The sequence below is a fragment of the Pipistrellus kuhlii genome, unplaced genomic scaffold (genome assembly GCF_014108245.1).
Source record: "Pipistrellus kuhlii isolate mPipKuh1 unplaced genomic scaffold, mPipKuh1.p scaffold_m20_p_7, whole genome shotgun sequence".
In the NCBI taxonomy this organism is placed as follows: Eukaryota; Metazoa; Chordata; class Mammalia; order Chiroptera; family Vespertilionidae; genus Pipistrellus; species Pipistrellus kuhlii.
In genome coordinates, this window is record NW_023425573.1 from 7,278,271 (window position 1) to 7,300,164 (window position 21,894).

Consider the following 21,894-nt stretch of genomic DNA (forward strand, 5'->3'; position numbering starts at 1 on the left):
CCTCCCCTGGTGCCTAGAACAAAACTGGGCTCAATTATTATTGAGTAGATGCTCAATTATTATTGGCTGACTGGGAAAATAAATAGAGCAGCCATACAGATACAATTAACTTTTTCTATTCTGTTATATATCAAGCTGCTTTTCAAGTTCACTACAGAAAGCTAACAGAACTAATTTAGAATTGCTAAGAAGCAGTAACTTACTAAGGAACACGTTGAGATCAAGTGGTTGGATTCTACATCTTTCTACGGATTATCTGACTTATATAAGCTTTTATTCACCACAGCTTTTCATTCAACCTGGTGGTGACTATTCAAAGGATATAATTACCAGCCCTGAAACCTGGCATACTTGGCCAACTGCACAGAAATCAGAGATCCCTGTGGTCTCTTTCGTTCATCCAAATCCACTCAAAACACAGTCATTATCGTATTAATCAACTAGCATTAATTATTCACTTACTTCAAGACAAATACAACCACGCTGAGCAAAAATGAAAAAGAAATGCTGCTACCATAATAGGCACATCAGGGTCTAAAATTAATTTGTCATATTTGTGATGTTTCAATAGGAAAGAACTCACAGAATTCTTTACTAATGAAAAAAAAAATGCCTTACTCCACCTAATTATAAGCTGTCATAGCTACATGCAAGAAGATTTCCAATCAATTTATGTTCAGTTTAAGCTAATAAAAAGCCAGTTGCTTATCGTTGAAACATTTAACAAGGGAAATTATGGAATGTTTTATGGTCTCTGGAGACATTTAAAGCAGAAGAACCACAAATCTGTGTACTTTGCTCTGCCTGTGCAGTAATACGCCTTTGGTACAGTTTGGTCTCCAAAGGCCATGCTAGCCCCCACCTTTATGCTGTATGAGAGGGTTCACTTGAGGCAGACTTTAACAGTCCGATAGCAGCTAAATGGGCTTATTTTAAATTGTTTTCTAGCCGAAACCGGTTTGGCTCAGTGGATAGAGCATCGGTCTGTGGACTGAAATGTCCCGGGTTCGATTCCAGTCAAGGGCATGTACATTGGTTGCGGGCACATCCCTAGTGGGGGGTGTGCAGGAGGCAGCTGGTCAATGATTCTCTCTCATTGATGTTTCTAGCTATCTATCCCTCTCCCTTCCTCTCTGTGAAAAATCAATAAAATATATATATTTAAAAATAAATTGTTTTCTACTACTCATTTAGATGGCATACTTCATGGTGCTAACAAAACAAAACAAAAATTTCCCACTTCTTCCAAAAACATATTTGTCATATCATCCAGTATTGTTTGCCAAGGAGTTCTCTCAGGAATGTTTATTCTGTTATCAATTGTGAACTTAAAAAACAACTCAGGCCCTGGCTGGGTGTTCAGTTGGCAGGAGCATCGTTCTGATACACCAAGGTTGAAGACTTGATCCCCAGTGAGGGCACATATAAGAATCAACCAATGAATGCATAAGTAAGTAGAATTAATAAGTTGGTCTTTCTCTTCTTCTTTCTCTCTAAACTCAATAAATAAATAAAAGTAGCTCAAAGGTATCAGTTAATGCTAATATCAAAATTAAGCAAAAACATACTATGAGATAAAAGAGATAAAGTCATAATGTTGCCAGTAATACTCATTCTCAGAGATGCAGAAATTCTCAGAGGTCACAATTTCTTAATCATTATTAAATATTATTAATATCAATTAAATTTAAAGTTCGCTGCCTCTAACAAAGCCAAAGAATTTGAGGGCATTTAACTCCTTTCCCGCCAATGATCTATTTCAGGTTCATTTGGGTCATTTAAAGAAATTACTACTAATAGAACATGTTATTCTAATATGATACTGAGAAATTAACAGTACAATTTTTACCTTAGATAAATGAGATTAAAAATCACATTTTAAAAAATTTAGACAATAAACTATTCAGTTGAACACAGAGCCCTTATTATAAAAGCCTTATTTCTGGTAAATTCTATGGCAATTCAGGAGTTAAAGGTTGAAATGGAAAAAAACACACTTCTAAAAGAGCTGAACACAGACCCAGAACAATATATGATGGGAATAAAAATAATATTATCCTACAAAACTAAAAATATAACTCAGTGGAACAGTAATTCAGGAATGTCAGTATACTTGTCATGAAACAGAGTCCACAATTCTTATATTTTGCCACTATATTGTAAGAAAATTCCAAAGAATCTGTTTTACATATTTATTTTTTTAATTTACATATTTAAATATAAGAAAGAGATGCTGCCTGGCCAGCCTGGCTCAGTGGTTGAGCATTGACCTATGAACCAGGAATTCACAGTTCAACTCCAGGTCAGGGCATATGCCTGGGTTTGGGCCTCGATCCTCAGGGTGGGGCATGCAGAATGCAGCAAACAATGTTTCTCTCTCATCATTAATATTTCTGGCTCTCTGTCCTTCTCCCTTCCTCTCTGAAATCATTAAAAACAGAGGGAAAAAGAGATGCACAGAAAAATCATAAAAGAACAGCCTGAACACATTTGAAGTGTGCCATATCCTTACAAGGGTCCACTTGGATGGAGTCTCATGATACACACTGAGTGGCCAGATTATGATGATCTCTGAATTCTCTAGCCACTCAATATGTGTGTGTGTGTGTGTGTGTGTGTGTGTGTGTGTGTATTTGTGCATGTGCGTGAATTCATGCATGAGTGGGGTCCAGCCAGCCTGGCCACGGGGAGGGGACATGGGCAGTTGGCCAGCCTGCCTGCTAGTTCAACTCCTGGTCAAGGGGACAATTTGCATATTAGCCTTTTATTATATAGGATATACACTGAGTGGCCAGATTATTCTGATCTCTGAATGCAAATAATCTGGCCACTCAGTATATATTGAGAACTTCCAAAGAGGTCAATTAGGAACTTTTGTTTCCCTCTCCTCCTGTCCTTCCAGTGAAGGAAATTCAGTGTAACTCCAATCTCTCTCTGCGCTTTATTCACTATTTCCCAGTAGGTAGAGTAGTTGACTGCTTGATAAACTTGGGAGGAATAATTGGGCATTCCGGCTCAGTTCTGCCATCCTCTCTTGTCCACTCACATAAATCATACTCTCTCTCCATGACATGCAAGGCAAAGCCAGGCTCTGCAGGGAGAGGCCACTCCAGACCCAATTTTGCCAATTACCTGTTTTGCAGCCTGAACCTGGGATCTATAAAGAGGCCCATTTAGCCTCACACTAAGCTATGACTTTTATCTTGGCCATTTTCAATTATAAAAATGATATTCTGGCCTCCATCTGTACACTATTTAATGGTAGCTCCTTGGATAGCACAAAACCTGGCAATAGGTAACTCTACTAGAAACTTATCCTAATTAACTAACTCCCAACAAGAAAACAGTCTTAAAAATGCATAAAGGTATTCACTGTCATCTTAATTCTAATTCTAAAAAGTTGCCAAAAATCTAAATATCCACCACTGGATACAGAAACCAACTAATACACGTGACAGACTCTCATGCAATCGTAAAAAGGATTTGTATGTAATAAATGTGTCATAGTATGGGAAAAGGCTTTTCAGTGATGTCAGAATGAATATGAAGGTCCAGCAAAATCTAGACTTCTTACCAAGTTCTTACCCGTCCTGGCTTCCTCTCTGAATGCTCCCATAAATCTCTTCTCTTTTATTCCATTTCTTGAAGAAGCCAACTTCCTGTACTTGCTGCTTTCTGCCAAGCTCCTGATTAGCTGTTTCTACTTAAATGCCTACTTCTCCAAGAAAATATACCCGACCACTCCACCTGAACCCCCACTCCATCGGTTTTTGCACATGGCCTTATCTTACTCTTAGCTCTTATCACCCTCTGGCCTTTTTGTTCATTCGTTTGCCTTTCTCCACCCCGTGGAATGTAAGTTTCAGAAGAACAAGCACTGTCCATCGGGATCCCTATCACATCCCAACTTTTACAGCAGAGCTTGCCATAAGTAGGTGCCCAAAAATGTTCGTATGAGTGACAAATAAAGACTTGAAATAACATGACATAAATGTTTAAAAGCATGCAAATTACATAAAGAAAGAATGTTACAAGCCAGCATTAATTATATGTTATAATAATTTTAATGGGAGAAGATCGTGCCAAAGCACATCAGCCATGCCACCAGACAGCTACAGAGCGGAGAGGGCGGGACTCCTGCTCCCAGTCCCACTTCACCCAGAGCAGTGCTGCTTGCTTCCTGCTTTCTATCTTGGCTCCCACCCAAAATTCTGTTTTTGTTTTTTTTAAAAAAAGGGGTTTGTGGCTTTAAAATGTTTGTAAACAGTACATTAGTGCTTCACTAGTGATTTAGATGTGAGGACCAAGAAAGAAGAATCAATTAGTTGGGTATAAACCATATAAAGGCAACTAATTATGAAAAGGAAACTTGGAAGAAAAAGAGATTCCTAAAATAAAGGCAGGCTGGAAAACTACTAGAAAACAAAACAAAGGAGCCAAAGCATATTCACACATGTAATCCAAATGGAAAGCTTTAAAATGTGCATTTACAAGTCAAATGGATTACCTAAACCTCAGTTTGCCATACCTGGCCAGAGTCCCCAGTACAATACTCGGTAATATCACACCCATTCACAGCGTCTCGGCATTCGTATCCCCTTGGCTGAAACTGCAAATTGAAAACCAATGTTAGGAGCTAGTACTAATTAATCTTTCTTAGAGTTAGCATTCTGATGTTCATCGGTAATTCTGATACTCTCTCACAACCATCACCAAACTCTTTGTATGAATTAGCAAGATAGTTGTAGGCCCAGTTCTCACTCTTTGTTGTAAATATGAATCATTAACCAAGACAGTAAATGTTTGGATTTCAAAACCCACTGTCTCAGAGTATTATTTTTAAAAGACCATGTAATGGCAATTATGTAAAGAAGAAACACTGGTGTGGCTAGAGACAAAGAGTGACAAAACACTAAAATACAAACATTTAAGATTTCTCTGGAGGTTTATGTACCCATCTAATGTTTACTAATTAACTTTATGAACCTGGATGTTAATCTTGCTTTAACTAAATATATACAATCAAATGTCAATGGTTTCCTTTAGTAACACCAGTGGCTGCCTACTGTATATAAGACATTTGGTTGGTCTGATTGGGGATAAGTAAAAGATTAAGGAATTACCTGCAGGCAACGTATAACCTGGTAGGGCACATAAGGTGAGTATAAACTAAGCTGGAACCTTCTAGAATACCATATGTATAATACCTATTGATAACGAATAAAATAATCAAATTGTGTAATTCTATAGGTAAAAGGAATAATAGAGGTTTTACAGGTGAGAAAAGGTAAGATTTTTTAAAATGACTTTTTAAAAATTAACTGGTCTCTATAGGTAGAAGTAACTGTGTGTACACACATATAGACATACAGTCATGCATGACTTCCTCATCTAGCTTTTTTTTTTTTTTTTGCCTGGATAGGGGATTTAAAAAGCCAAATGTAACACGATGAGCACGTAGCTTTATGCTCAGAGTCTAAAATAAAAAGACCACAGGGATCGTCCCTCTCGCATTCAACCATTTAGCCTGGTTTTCATCTGCCTTCACAGGACAACTCTGAATGTTTATTTCAGAAGAACTCCGTTTTTATGTATACACTGAGCTATTTGGCCCATGTGTCCGTGAAAAGAAAGACGAGGCTGCCAGGAAGCTCACCAGACACGAGGTATTGTTGCAGCAGGGCCCATCGCTACAGTGGGCCCCATTGGAGAGCGAGCACTTCTTACAGCACAGTCCATAGCATTCCTGGAAAAAGCACTCCGGTGAGTGAGTCAGGACACCTCCCCGCTGGCCCATTCAGCATGCCCTCCACGTATGACTTACCCATAATCCACATGAGGGGGTTCAGACAATAGTAAGCAAGTACTTCAGGAAAGAATTAATCACTTGGACAATGACAGATTCCTCCCTGCCCTGTTTCTCAACAAAGCATGCTCTTCCATGAAAGGGCTTCTCTGCCAAAATGTCACCTTATTCGTTAGCGGCCATCCCACCCTTGGCTAGCTCCATTACATTTTTAATACTCAGTCTAGTTTTATAAAGACAAAAAATAATACACGACACAGAAAGACTGTTTTGTGATTTGGTAAAACTAGTCTGGGGTAACGGTGAGCTATGAATTTTTAAGAGGTAGGGAATTTCATTAGAAGGATCTATGAGATTTTCTCAGACAGGGCCACAAGGACATGATTAATTCTGACGCTGTGTCTGAGCAGGGATTAAGCATTGATGAGCAAGATCAGAAAGAAAGGCAGCGAGACCACAGTGAGTGATATTGCAGGCATCTCACTAATGCTGTTCGTGTTTGCTCTGCGTAGGTGCTGTGCTGAAGGTAAAAAAGAACTCTTATACCTACCACATGGAAACCACAGTCACATTCCTCCCCAGCTTCTACGTATCCGTTTCCACATTCTGTGGGCTCAAAAAGCTGAGGGCCATTAGGGAGAGAAAGGAAAAACATTTTAATTTATCACAGAAAATTAGCACACCAATCAGGCCACATATATGGCCATTCAATCAGCTATCCTGTGATATTCTTTTTGTGATCTGTTGCAATGGCATCTTATAAATGATGTCTGTTTGGGAAATACTATTCCCTTATTAATAACACTTATAAAACCCATGTTTTATGTTTTTAATATATTTTTATTGATTTCATTGAGGAAGGGAGAGGGAGAGATAGAAACATCAATGATGCAAGAAAATCATTGATCGGCTGCCTCCTGCACACCCCCTCCTGGGGATCAACCCCACAACCTGGGCACTGGGGACTCTTCAGTCTGCAAACCGAGCAAACCAGTAGAGGTTTGAATGGGGCAATATCTCTTGGAGGATTCTATGGTGGTGGGCTCTAGAGGTGACCTCCATCATCCCAGTTACTTTTTATGGAGATAAACTATCAATAAGAATGGATCAATTCTCATATTTGCTAATGGAGCTAAGGTGCATTGCTAATAAGGCTCATATATCTAATTTGTTGGCTTATCCCAAGGCAGCTTAGAAGATATCAAAATTGTCAAAAAGATAAAAATATTTCAGTCCAGCCAAATGTGATATATACAATCAAGTAAATACAAATAAGCTTAGAAAAAAATGTGGCTAGAAATCCACTGCCATCATTCTCATTGAAAATAAATCCATACTGCCTGAAGCATATTAAGTACATATGCAGACATATACATGGATGTACAGAAATCTCTCGGTCCTTCCAGGAGCAATGGAAGAGTCAACTGTCTACAATAAACTACCCCCTGGTGCTATGAACTTGCTCACCAGATACACACTATTCCAACCAATTGTGGAGGCAGTTGATTGTTTATGGGGACATTCCTATTTCCCTTAACCTGGGCAAGATTCCTCTGTGCATGTCCAGCACATCCTAACCCAATTCTCCAAGCCATGAATAGGAGAGGGAGAAAGAGACTCCTTCCCCAACAACATCACATACAAGCCAGGGGTGGCTTTCACGGAGTCCATCTGACAAAGATCTGATTCCCCTTCCACTTCCAAGAAGGAGAACTATTATAAGAAACAAGGAAGGTTTCCAGGAGACTTGGTGGGACTCCCCAGTGGACGAGTCCAGTGAATGAAATCAACAGTCCCAATGCCTGCGGTATTTTGATCAGCAAGCAGAAGGAAATGGAATAGGGAAGGGCAGACCAGAACATGTAACCTTAGGACTCTCCTCTTGAGAAAGGTCACTGTGGCACAACACATGGAAAACATGGCCTTGGGAAGGTACCCACAGCACGAAAAAGGTGCACATCGGTCATGTAAAAATACATAAAACGTGCATCCATACGTTCATTGACTGAAAACACTTGAAAAAAGTCAGTTTTTTGTTACATACATAAAAAACTCTTTCACTGGAATCCAAAGGGGCTTTTTAAAAAAAACATGCTAATATGCCGTTTTAAAAGAAAAACAATTTCATATTTACTAACTTTTAAAATTAAAGGTAGATGGTTACTTTTATTTAGTTTCCAGCTTACTGGAATCATTTTCTTTCCACTCACAGGCAATGTCAGACATTTCGTGATGGATCCTCATACACACTCACTCGAAATCTTAACCTTTCCCAACCACTCGGTGTTGTTGGCTCACGTGTGATGCTTATAATTAGTTGGTGAGCTGCTGGGCAGGTAAAAGTGGCCACGTGCATTGCATTCAAATGGTTGCTCACATTAATTCATCATTACCCATTGCATCCATTTGGTACACTCTGGAGTTGCCAGGTTTCTGTTGCATTGAGATGAATGTCATAAAAGGCAGGCAGCCAAGTTTTAATGATGCAAGTTCACTTTAAAATTCCTATTTCTTTTTCTGCAGCCGTACTAAGATTCTATACAAATGTCGGCATCAAACTACCATCCGCTGGCTATAGCAGTATCACTTAATTACAAGGATAGGAATAAATTATTCTGTCAGTTGCCCACATTAGTACTGATTTTTAAAAAAAGGCTAACACGATTTCACTACTCTCTCAATTTGCGAAGTGATAAACAGTTTGTATAGCAATGGACTTGTTTTCACTTAAAGGAAATATGAAATGTGCGGTGTTAGAATGTCTATACCATTTGCTAATTACAATAGCACCGACCCTGACTTTTTGTCTCTTGAGCAAATTCTTCTAAACATATTACTATAGGTCTGTAGTCCCATACCAGAAACTTTATATCTAGTGAATTTGAGGATTCTGGCTTTTCTGGATTTTAGAAAAGTATGATACATTTACCATGTTCCATGTAATAACCCTGAGGAGCCTGGTGGATGCCCTATAATCAAACATATTAATATTTCCTCAAAAAGACTTACAAATATTCACACTATGAGGGATAAAGATTTTCAGTTTAAGACAAGTGTCACTGTCTATTATGTCTTCTGCAAACTCATAAAAAAAACATTTTCAATTTTCAGAGCTTTTGAATGAAGGAATTTGTGGTAAGGGATTATGACATTGCATATATATGAACTTCAATGAAGTGTCAATTGACAATGCGGACCTTCCCAAGTAAAGAGACTGTATAATATAAATACATATATGTGTTAATGAGATCCATAAATACTTGGCCCATTTTTTTAGCTCTGTAATATTAGAAATGTTTCTTTTCTGGGAGAATAGACTATGACAGGAAGGAAGGAAGGAAGGAAGGAAGGAAGGAAGGAAGGAAGGAAGGAAGGAAGGAAGGAAGGAAGGAAGGAAGGAAGGAAGGAAAGGGAGGACGGAGGTGGCGGGAGGAAGGCTGGCATGGCTGGTGTGATTAAGTGATTGAGCACTGACCCATGAACCAAGAAGTCTGTTGTTTGATTCCCAGTTAGGGCCCTTGCCTGACCCCAATAGAGGGCTGTATAGGAAGCAGCCAATCAATGTGTCTCTCTCATCGATGTTTCTGTCTATTTCTCTTCCTTCCTCTCTCTGAAGATCAACAAAAATATATATATTTTTAAAAAAAGATAGTTTGGATGGAAGGAAATAGGGAGGCGAGGAGGGGAGGGGAGGGGAAGGGCGGGGAGGGAAGGAGAAGGGGAGGACAAGGGGAGGAGAGGAGAAAGGAGGACAAGGGGAGGACTAGGGGAGGACAAGGGAAGGGAAGGGGAGGGAAGGGGAGAGAGAAGGGGAGGGGAGGGGAGGGTGAAGATATTAGTTATACCCCTAGAGAGAATGTTAAGGGCAAATAGAATTTTTGTCAGAGAAATAAGTTAAAGCAATGTATTTTAATGTAACCCTCTATTTCTTAGCAGCAGGGTAAAAACCCTAACATGAAATTTCAGATATATTTTAATTAAAAGACTGTTTGGGGGAGAGGGTTGGGAGAGAGTACAGCAGCTAACACTAAAAAACAGATTCAGAACAGTAAAACTATAATTACTTAAACAGGTCTCAGTCTTCAACATGAGAAAGACTTTGGTAACTAAATATTAACCTACTGACAACAACCCTGCTTTTCAAGACAAGTATCTGATACTTGGCACTGTTCCATTTGTTTGTGTGTGTGTGTGTGTGTGAAAGAGAGAGAGAGAGAGAGAGAGAGAGAGAGAGAGAGAGAGAGAGAGAGAGAGAGAGAGAGAGAGAGAGAGAGGAGAATTACACTTCCTAAGTTACTAACCTTTGTTGGCCTATTGAAAAGGCAGGCTCCACCCCCTCTCTGTAAAAAGTCTCTATATTCCAAAATGCTGCACTTTGAGAATTTTCTGGAATGGGATACCCTGAGGAAATAAAGAATCAACTATGTAAAAAAGAAGTCCTCGGAGAAGAAAATTAAAACCCTAGATTTAGAACAAAACATTCACTCTGGACTCAGATGATTCCACACAAATTCTGACAAAGTACTTGTGTTCATATCGGCGAAGAAGTATGTGTGATTGAGTTTATAAAAATAATCCGGGGCCACCTCCTCAGCATCCACGCTTTGTCATGCCTGGCCTTCCAAGAGTGTTTGACAAGCTCATTACAGAACCTCTTTGTTAAGTCTGAATTTTAAAATGTGGTCATTTTTTTTTATCTCAGTAAAGTTAGGCACTTTTTTTGCCTCTGTCCTGAATAAACAGACCCCAGGAACCCACCGGATTGTTTTTTTCCTTTTGAGGAGGGAGTTGTAAGGGTCAATTTATTAGTGATTATATAACGCAAGCTTTAGCAAAAACAATTCTGGTAAACAAAAAAACCCTAAAAGGTGTGTTAGACCATGTATGTCTGGGTGTATATGCATTTATGCTTTTAGTGTACATACACACATTACAAACAGAATTAGAGTAAGCTCCTGTGAAAGATACCTCCCTGTTCTGAATCACAAATACTATTATTGGGTGACATTCATGATTTAGTAGGATTACAGTATGAGCTTCTCTATAATTTGATTAATCAAATTACTATCTCTATGTCAGTCAGGACAGAGGGGAATGTTATACACAGTCAAGGTTAAACTAAATCATGCACATTAATTTCTTGAGCATATTTGTAATAGTACTTGATTTGAAATTTGAAAGGCCACTTATGGCAGGAGGTAATCCAATAATTCTCTGTATCCTGATATATGAGGGCAGTGTATGGAAGAAGGTGAAATCTGCCATTGTTGACAGTGATTTCTTAGAAGAACTGTACAAAAATGCGTACTTGAAAAAAATACATATTAATCTCAGTTTTATCATATCCTATATATTGTCTCCAAAAATTCATTTAAAGGGGATCAGATGCAGGGTGATGGAAGATGATTTGACTTTGGATGGTGGGCACACAATGCAATATGAAGATCATATATCATAAAAATTTATAGTTGAAACCTATGTAATCTTATTAACAAATATCACCCCAATAAATTTAATAAAAAATCATTTTGAAATTGGGAGTTTAGATACCTACCTCTATAATATTATACTTTCCTATAGCAGTCCTCCAAAAAGCCTGCTCAAGCCATAATATTACTAAAATATGGTTCAACAGCAAGGAGACCATGCAGTTTCTGTGTTCTAAAACAGCAGGCTCAATGGCTGACTCTCTCTCTCTGCAAACCCTCATGCTCCCACTCCTGTTTGTCCTCTGAACTGAACTCCAGGTGGGAGAATAAGAAAGGGACTCTGTCCAAGCAGTTCAGATTTCTGGGAACTGGGCCTCTTCGGGATGGGGGTAGCACTAGAAATGGCCGATGTGTGGAACAGATGTTGGGAATGGGGCCAAGAAGTAGGGGAAGCACCAGGGTGAGAAACCTCTCCCGTCTATAAGGAGAAGCTTCTAGCTCAGGGGACCTTGGGACAGAGGTTCCTCTGGGCGAAGGGTCCCCGGGAAAGAGAGCAATGTTTCCAGGCCTTGGCGCACAGAAGCAATGGAAGCTCTGGGGCAGAGAAGAGTTAGATGAGAAAATGTACAAATGTCTATCCATAGAGTCTACATAATTTAGACACAGCCTGTCTTAATTTTAAAAAAATTTATTGATTATATACACAATATAGTACAATTTTTATTACAGCAACGTATCTATTGGCGAGTGCCTTAAGATATAAATTGATGATGAAATTGATTTTCACTGACTGCTTCAGGTAGACAACCAGCTTTTATTCTCTAAGTGTACTAAAAAATTAATATCTCTATTCAACTTAGAAGCATTTAATACTGTGCTATCTTTAAGGGTTAATAGACGTAGAAGTAGTTACTATGTCTTACCCTTATCATCAACTTTAAATAAAAAATTAAAGTATAAAGTAAATGAGTCCTTTCATTTTTAAAATATCAGATAATTAATTATTGAATTTATACTAAGTGCTTAGCTTAAAAGACCAGTACCGAGAGATTGTGCATCTAATTACATGCAGCAGTTTCAGTGAAAGACATTCATCAAAAGCACGTATATGCACATTTACCCTGTTTCCTCCATTATGCAGCCTCCCCAGGATTCCGTGCAGTCACATTCTAGTCCAAGGAAACAAAGCAACAGAAGAAAAGAGAAACAACGAAAGTCACATCTGTCATTTGCAGCACAGCTCTTCAATAATTTCTTAATTCTAATTCCACTCATAGGTACAGACAGTGACGTCTCACAGAGCAAAATCGACTTCCTTTAAATCAATATGTCTTCATTCTTTCCAGAAGTAAAGGTCACCTCCTAACAGCGGGCAAGAAATACAATTGTGCCTCTCCTCATTATTGTAACCCGGAGAACTCAATTAAATCCCTTGTTCCAATGTTTAATGAAAAGTACCCTGGTCTGGACAGCAGAGAGCCTGTGCTGTGGTCCACGCTCTCTCCTTGGTGAAAGGGTCCCCTAGGGAAGCGACTTAGCATGTCTTGGGGTTCAGTGTTTCCATCTCTAAAATGGGGAAGGTGTCTCTCTGCTTAGAAGCCAGGGTGTACCCGGGCCTCCCATGATGTGGTAACCTGTGCGCTCTGTTCACTGCACAAATGCAATGAGCCATCATTGTCGTCCTGCTTCCAGAGCATACTGGAAGTGAAAGAGTAATATTTGCTACGGTCAGAACAAGGATCGGCCAGAGACTTGAAATATGCTAGGCTAAAAGGTTTGGTAAAAGAGAGCAATCTAAAATAGACAGGTAAATAATCACTTAAATTAAATAACAACCATGAACGTAGACACCAAAGATTGACATATTGATATTGTGACGGGTGATTCTTGTCACTTATATTTTCCTATTCTCTTTTCTATCATAATTTTAAAGAAAGACGTACAAATTAATTTTTTATATATATAATTAAAAGCTCAGAACTAATAATTATCTGGCTAAACAGACAATTCACAAAGGAATTAAGAATTTTAGGAAGGAACTATGCCAGGCATTCATGAACACTTATTTTTCACCTTATCCCATCATCCAACTCAGTAACACCTCTCAGCTGACCCCAGCACTGGCCTCTTCCTGGCTTCAGGGTTTTCAAATAAGGTGGTAAACTTGGTCCTACACCTTTCTGGTGTTAAGGCATCTAAGCCAGCTGATGAACCTCCTTTCGTGTGTACTGTTTTCTTGGGAAAGCAAATACTCTGAGCAAGATGCTGATAAATGAACGTCTGTGGAGATAAGTGCCACTAGACTTAACATATCCATAATGTGATGCCCACAGAGTATCGAGAACCTCTTGGATATTTACTTTAAGTGTCCATAATACTATGCATTAAGGACAATTCTTTGATAGTAGTCAAATAGTATATAATGTAAATGTTATAGTACATTTCCATTCTTTCCTTCTTTGGGGAGGTTGGGAACCGGGAATATTTACGCCTGGTGTCTTCCATTTCATTCCATTTCATTCCAAATTAAGAGAATAATTTGAGCGAACACCTTGGTCTTTCCTTCCATGGGATTGCATTATGTGAGTCCTAGGCACATTTGCCTTCTACCACAAAATGTATTAGAAATTACATTTTACTATTGTGTTGGTATAAAGAGAAATAGAATCCACACTGGATTTTATTTTGGTTTTTAAAGAAATTAAAAATTTTCATGGACCCCTAACACTACTGTGAGCCTTCGGCACTTTGTCACTGGAAACTCAGGTCTGCTGTTCCATCCACTTCTCGTCTGGTCAATGATCAGAGGAACACCCCCCAAGTCACTGGCTGCATTTTCCTATCGGCTGGGATCCATGGCTGTTTGCACTCCTCTCAACCCTGCCTGCCCCCTAGAGTATAACCTCTACCACATGCCCCATGCTCACCAGGCCCTCGACCAGGGTCCTGTCCAGGAGGCTTCTTCTTTATACTAGGTCTAGTAATAATTAATGTCGTTTCTAATACTTTTTAAAATCGAATTTATTTAAACAATACAACAAAATTTAATCAACAATATAGTTGCCGTTGTTTTCTACTACTGTGCCCAATGCTCAGGAAGCATTTTAATCACTCTGTTGTAAAATTCTTGTGATTTTGATGCAAAAAATTCGGTCAATGCATTTTTGAGGCATTCTTCATTATTAAATTTTTTTCCAAGAAGAAAGTTTTGCAAAGAACGAAACAAATGGTAATCGGAAGGGGCAATATCAGGAGAATATGCAGGTTGAGGGAGAACTTCCCATTCCAACTGGCGCAGTTTTTCAGCAGTGATTCTTGTAGTATGCGGTCGTGCGTTATTGTGGTGAAGAATTACGCCCTTCCGATTAATCAGCGCGGGTTCTTTTTCTCTTAAAGCTTGGGTTAACCTTTCCAATTGGGCACTATACACTGCACTTGTAATGGTTTGGTTAGATGGTAAAAGTTCATAATGAATTCCTTTAAAATTCCACCAAACACACAACATCACTTTTTTCGCATGCAAGTCAGGTTTTGGCATGGGCTGCGGAGCCTCATTTTTGTTTAACCATTGAGGCCGCCTTTTCAAATTAACATACAGCACCCATTGTTCATCTCCGGTAACAATTTGCTCTAAAAACGGCAAACGGTTTTGATGAGAGAGGAGTGAACTGCAAATTGTGACTCTTTGATTATGGTTATTGTCGGTCAACTCATGAGGAACCCATTTTCCAAACTTTTGGACTTTGCCAAGTGCACGCAATTGATTGGAAATTGTTTTTTGTGAACAATTTAAAGTTATCGCAAGCTCTTGTTGGGTAATTTGAGGATTTTGCACCAAAAGAGCTTGAAGAGCTTCTTGATCAAAATTGGACACACGGCCTCGACCACTCTTGTCATCTTAACGAAAAATTTCCCTCGCGAAATTTCTCAAACCAACGCTGGCATTTTCTGGCGCTAACTGCATCTTGACCAAGAGCACTACAGATGTTTTTTGCACCCTCACTTGCTTTTCTTCCTAATTGGAACTCGTAAAGCATGCAGTGCCGAATATGCTCTTCATCCGCCATCTTCTTAGCCCTAGTTTTGCAACAAAAACCAAACCAAACACAAACTTTTTCAAGCAAAACTTGTTAATTGCACTTCACACGTTCTGTAGATACCACGTGTTTGAAGGTTATGTCAATGGAAGTCAACGCCAAGCAAGATTTTAAACGAATGTTTAAAAACGACATTAATTATTACTAGACCCGATAGTTTCTTGCTGGGACTGGTGGAAGAGTTTAATTAGAGTTAGGTAGGGAGGTGAGTTGAGTCTGAGCTCATTTTTTACTCTAGATCTAAGCTATTTCCTGATCCACTTGTACTCTTATTAAACTAGTGAAGGAGCCTCCTCCATGGGGCATCATGTATCTATACTCAGGTGGTTAGGACCCAAAGGTGAGGTGTCACCACCTCAACACTCCACAGTAGGAGAACACTGATCACACTCTGAGAAAGCGAGTATGTTTTAGGGACTTAAAAAAAAAAAAAAAAAAAAAAAAAAAGACATTTCTACAACCCAAACATAATGAGAATTACCTTAAGTTGCTCATCTTATCATTGTTTTAGAGGAAGGAGATACACTGCAGTTAGACTACAATGACTTAGAAAAGAAAACTATGTATTTGTTAACTGGTCATGCATTACACAGACATGTAAGTGAGCAAGAAGGCTGGCGTACATACTTGGCTTCCTGCTAGAAGGTTCCCATTGGATTCCAAGGTTTTGAGCCAGGCTCTGCGATAATACTTGTGCCACTGCCATTGGAAGACCATACTGTTTTTCAGAGTTGAAAGTGTGTGGGAAACATTTGAGAGAGTGCACAACACTAGTTATTATTTCTTCATCATCACCGTGTAACATCTCAGTCCCCTAGCTAGAGCCTCACAGCATCAGAAAGCACCATCTGCCCCTGTATCACTCCTTCCTGGCAACTGGGCCCAAGAAGCAGAAAGCCTCGGTGACTACATGGCACCTCCCCAAACTAGATGCTCTTCTCCTCTCACATGGCATCGTAACATACAAGTCATAAAAGGTTGTGCCCCAACTCAACTCCTATCCAAGAATAAATTAAACTTCCTAGAAGTGTATCAAGAGGACTCCACGGAAGGATGGTTATGAGGATAAGCTGGAATACTCTGGTATGGATGAAGGTTTAGATACAGTTGGTTCGGCTCTTCAGGTGCTACTGCCAACTGTTACCAGAATTTTCTTTACGTAAATGAAGACACTGAGATTAAGGAAATAATTGCTTCAATTACCTCTATAGATAGGTAGGTAGAAGGCATAAATATAAAAAAAATTTACATAGGGACAAAACAGAGATGCTGAGTAGATACAATCACAAATTCTTTTATATAAATGAGTTAAACCTAACTTGGGCAAAAGAGCATTATAATTGTCAAAAATAATTGTAAGGGATTAACAAGCTCGTAAAAAAGTATCTATAGAGGCCAAAAAACCTCTTTGGCTTGTACTTGCCTGATAAATAGGAGAACTGTCATTATGAAATGAAACAATACCTCTTTTCTTACAAGGCTTATTATTATTATAAACATTCATGTTATATTCTTGTCATTATCCTTCTAAACAGGCCAGAGGAAGGATGTAAACTGGGCCACGGGATGGGGCAGGGGGAGGGAAGGGATCAGATCAGATGCAAAGATAAAGCTCTACTTTAAGAACACTGCCAAATTTTACCTCATTCACACCAACTCCCCTTGTGCGAGAACAGACACCTCCGAAGTAACTCAGGCTGCTTCTCTTATAGTGGAATGTCACGCGCCTTAACGGAGAAAACCAGTTTTAGGAAGCCAGTGTAGTGACCATCACATAAGCTCTCCCAAAACATGTCTACTCTCCTACATTGAATAACCCCACATCATCCTCCTTCACAATAATCAAAAACTGCATTTTAAAAACAGTGAAATTTAAGCTGTCATAAAAACCTTTACATTTTACCTTATGCTAATCTCAGTGGAGCAAATATTAACTGAACCCCTACTAAGCACTATGTACGAGCTCAGGATTGAGGACACAAACTCTTGATTTTCTTCCAATAGAGACTATCCAGTAGTTATACAAAATATTGCCGACTATTATAAAATGTTGATTAAAGACTGGAAGAAAAGATAGTAAACAGTAAAGGTGAGAGGAAAGGAAGGAAACTTTGATTGGCTTGATGCCAGGACAGAACCTTAGAGAACTGTCTGAAAACAGCCTCATCGTAAGTGAGCAACACCTATTACACACCAGAAAATATGGTACCTCTGTTTCTTAGTGATAGAAGTTCAATTTCATTCAATAATTCACTTGTAAAGTCTATGTTTCCTAGCCTCTCTTGCAGCTCAATATGGCCATGTCAGTAAGATTTCGCAGCCCTGGCCTGTGTTCCTCAGCAGTTAGAGCTTAGGCCCACTCACCTAACAGTCTCAGATTCGATGGCCAGTCAAGGGTTCATCCCTGGCACAGTTGGGGCACATGTGAGAAGCAACCAATTGATGTGTCTCTCTCACATCTATGTCTCTGTTTTTCTCTCACTTTCTCTTCCCCTTCCTCCCCTCCACTCTCTCTAAAAAATCAATGGAAAAAATATCCTCAAGTAAGGATTAAAAAAAAAAATTAAAAAATTATTTCTTGGTGAAACTGATGCGAGCATGCTTTCAAGGAATCTGCTTCAAATGAACTAATTCAGCTGGAAGACATGCCCTCCTACAGTCCTCCAGGACCATAATTCCTGCCTTGTAATGGAGGCTGGAGCACCAGCAGCCACCTTGAATTAGGAGGTGACCTTGTGGATGGCAGGTCTGAAGGTAGCGATATTCTCTGAAGGTAGATCTAAGGACTATAGAACCAGCCTCCCAGCACCAGACAGCCTACCTCCATGCTTCTCATTTAATGGAGAGAGGAATCAACATCACTTTATTTTCTTCTTTTAATATATTTTATTGATTTCAGAGGGGAAGGGAGAGGGACAGAGAGATAGAAACATCAATGAGGAGAATTACTGACTGGCCGCCTCCTGGATGCCCCCTACTGGGGATCAAGCCCACAACTCAGGCACGTGTCCCTGACTGGAATGGAACCTGGGACCTTTCTGTCCGCAGGCTGATGCTCTATCCATCAAGACACACCAGCTAGGGTTCAACATCACTCTAGTTCAAAATTGATATGTTGATATAGAACTTAACTCATACAATAAAGGGATAAAGACCAACGTCAAACCAAAGCTGGCGGGCACGTACGAGATGAGATGCACAGCATCGGCGTGCTGTTTGATACGCTGCTGCCGGTATTTGGAGAATTCATGGAGCATCTGCACAAGGTTGGTGGTGATGTCGATGTGATCCTTCTCAGTCCAGGTCTCCACAGCCACTAGGACAACCCTGGTATTGAGCTGCTCCTTGTAAATCTGAGGGGACACAACAGGACAGGTGCAGGAGACAAACACTGGGTCAAACGTGCACAATCAGTGACTCAGAGGAGTCAGTGGGAAGATGGGAGGGAAGGGGAGAAGAGAACACGAGGTCATAACTAGCACATCAGAGAGCATCTTCATTTCCTTTCCATTTTCCAAGAGCAAAATATAAAAATGAACAATCACACAATCTGGCCTCTGCTATAAGATTATTTCCATCTGAAATCAGCACAGTGAGTGGCCAGGCATCTCCCTTCAGGATAGATAGGAGGGATGTCAGGATTCTGAAGCCTGGATGTAAATTCCAAACAGCGCTCAGAAAAAAGCACCCTCCAAAACCTCATGGGAGGTAACAGGTTGGAACCGCGTCCATCAGCCCTGGGTAGTGTAGTATGACCAGATATTCCTGCAAGACTGGAACAGATCACTAAATCCTTGGATGAACACCAACCGCATGGCTGGCTCGCCCTCAGATGCTTTGTGAAATGAAAAGTAAAACAGCACTGGGAAAGAACCCCAGCTCAGAGGCCAGCAGAGGAAAGAGCAGATTTGTATCACCATTTCACCTTCACCACAGGGTGGCATCACTCACAGCACTTCCATTGTGTCTCTCCCGCTCTCTTTTCTCTGCTTCAGGCCCGGCTGCTAAATAATTCACATAATTAAGCAATTTCAATGAATGTTGTCATTTTGTCCTATTTTCAAGCTAATTAAGAAAATAACGGCTGACCTTTGAACACACTGCGGAGCGGGAGGCGCAGCACGCCTAAATCAACCTGAAGCAGAAATGATTTTTGCGAGGAGCAAGTGAAATGTAATGTCTTTTCAAAATCAATTGTTCAGCTTCAGAACCTTATATGGCAATCCAAAATACAAATTACACTTTGCAAGATGTGATTCGGTTCAATCATGCTGAAATGACTAACAGAGGAATGCTGCCAAGTAAACAGCTTTGGCAGGAGGAAAGGTGTGTTTAATATTCTCATTTCCATATTCACTTATAATTTTCCTCTCAGAAGACTGACAAGAGCTGAAATTAAAGGAAACCAGGTACAAAGTGGCTTTCAGAATTTCAATCCTAACTCCATATGACGCTCTGTGCCCATCCAGCTGTGCCTACCAAGCATTCTAGGCTAGGAGTCTTTAAAAGGTTGGGGGTTTTAGACTGTTTAAAGGGTAGAAAAGAAAGTAGTTCTTTGGAGAAAATAAGTATCATTTTAAGTATTCAGCAATTTATAAAAAGGTTCCCCAACCCCCTAGTTAAGAGGGAACATAACAATAAATATCAGATAAAAATATATTCAGCTGAACAAAATAGCACTTAACATTAGCATGCACAAAATAGTATGCTATCTTTAATTGATGACTAGTCTAATGAACAATTTATTGGAACACAATGAATAATATTCACATCTATGGAGTGCCTACCTAACAGGAAAAAGCAAAGAAAAATCTTAACTACCATTCCCTGTAATTTACAAAATAAGAGAAAAAATTATCCATATAAAAGTTTTTAGTTTGAGGTCTTTGTAAGGAGATATGTATTTTACTGTTTCAAATTAGTTTTGTGTGGGGACACACTGAATTCTGTCACCTGGAAATGAAGTCTGAAGCATTCTACTAAGGGGAACAGTAAGAAGATAAATTTGAGTTCTTTTAAAAAAGTTATTTTTGTATTTCCTATACCCTTCAAACATGATCCACCTCAGCTTATGAGAGTGCTTCTGCCATATATTTAAGTCAATAAGCTCAATTGATTACTATGAACAAAGTCTCCTTTGTCAGGTTGAATTGACACTCTTCTTGGTAGCTCATTTGCTCCAGTATTTTTGTCCTCCTTACACTCTGGAGACAATGAGGTCCAGACATCACTTAGAAGCAACTCTCATGGATTTTTGGAATTCCATGAATAACTCAACAGTCCCCCTGAAACTCTGACAACACCACTCTTTGTGAAGCAGACCACTCCATAATCCCTCAGCCAGATGAACTGAAGGATGGCATTTTTACTTTTACTCAAGCAAGAACTAAAGGAACAAGTACGCACATAGAGAGAGAAAGCATTTCTTTCGCCTTGGAAACAGAGGTTCAAGAAAACAGGGATACGTACAGAATCTACGAGGTTGACCACAGACTTTGCAAAGTTGTTGGTGTGCGCATGAGAAGAGCGATACTTCTTGTACTGGAGAGGAAAATAGATACACCAGTCACTGCCAAATCATAATTTGTTTTTCTTTCTATTGAAAGGATTGGGGTGATACTGGTTAGCATAATTATACAGATTGTATGTGCACAATTCTATAACACATCATTTGTACACTGTATTGCGTGTTCACCACCCCAAGTCAAGTTTCCACCCATCACCATTTATTCCCCCTAGACCCTCCTCTACTTTCCTCAACCTCCTACCCCTGGCAATCACCACACTGTTGCTCATGTCCTGACTTTTTCTAATTTCCCCCCCTCTTTTGCTTAATCCCTCCATCTCCTCCCCAGCACCACCTTCCCCTCCAACAGTGGTCAGACTGCTCTCTATCTATGAGGCCATCACTGCTCTTCGGAACAATATGGAGGGACCTGGAGAGCATTATGCTGAGTGAAATAAGCCAGTCCGAGAAAGACAAGTTCGATATGATTTCATTTACATGTGGCATCCAATGAACAAAACGAACCAAACATAATTTAATGGTAAATATAAAAATTCTATAAAAGCAGTAATCTCATAGCAGCAGTAGAAATTGGGGATTAAAAATACATGATTTAGTGGATATGGTGGTGTTCTTATTCAATTTCTGTGTTAGGCAGCAAAACTCTGATGATCTATAACACCTAGGATATTCCAGGTAACACAGAGGGCCGATGGAAATACGTGTGAGAAGCTTTACTCCTGAGAAGGAAGTTATTTCAGTCTTAATGTCTTATAAATACAACCCTTTCATTTTCAATGAAACGACTTTCCCAGCTTATAACGGGCTTACATTATGATAAATTTAGTCCTAATTGAAAACCCTCCTCACTTTAAACTCAAGGCCATACACAGATCAAGAAAATTTCTTAGGTAACACTTTAAATATTGTCCATGATATGGAATGTATCTGTCATCCATTCTAATCTATTCTTTCAGAAGGATGCCTCCTCCAAATGAAGCCTTTTGCTTTTGACTGCTGAAAATTAGAACAAAGAAGAGACATAAAGTAAAAGTG

General features: G+C 39.5%; 1 protein-coding gene across 3 annotated transcripts in view; it reads right to left on the reverse strand.

Annotated features, from left to right (window-relative positions):
* Positions 1-21,894, reverse strand: part of ADAM23 (ADAM metallopeptidase domain 23) — a 151,992-nt gene that overhangs the window by 34,309 nt on the left and 95,789 nt on the right. For all 3 annotated transcript variants that reach the window (XM_045575415.1, XM_036421844.2, XM_036421843.2), the window contains exons 10-18: positions 20,802-20,873; positions 18,519-18,685; positions 16,975-17,059; positions 15,960-16,050; positions 12,356-12,404; positions 10,108-10,207; positions 6,357-6,428; positions 5,657-5,746; positions 4,529-4,609 (exon numbers count right to left, since the gene is read on the reverse strand). In XM_045575415.1, coding sequence (XP_045431371.1) covers positions 4,529-4,609; positions 5,657-5,746; positions 6,357-6,428; positions 10,108-10,207; positions 12,356-12,404; positions 15,960-16,050; positions 16,975-17,059; positions 18,519-18,685; positions 20,802-20,873 — 807 coding nt within the window. The remainder of the gene's footprint in view (positions 1-4,528; positions 4,610-5,656; positions 5,747-6,356; positions 6,429-10,107; positions 10,208-12,355; positions 12,405-15,959; positions 16,051-16,974; positions 17,060-18,518; positions 18,686-20,801; positions 20,874-21,894) is intronic.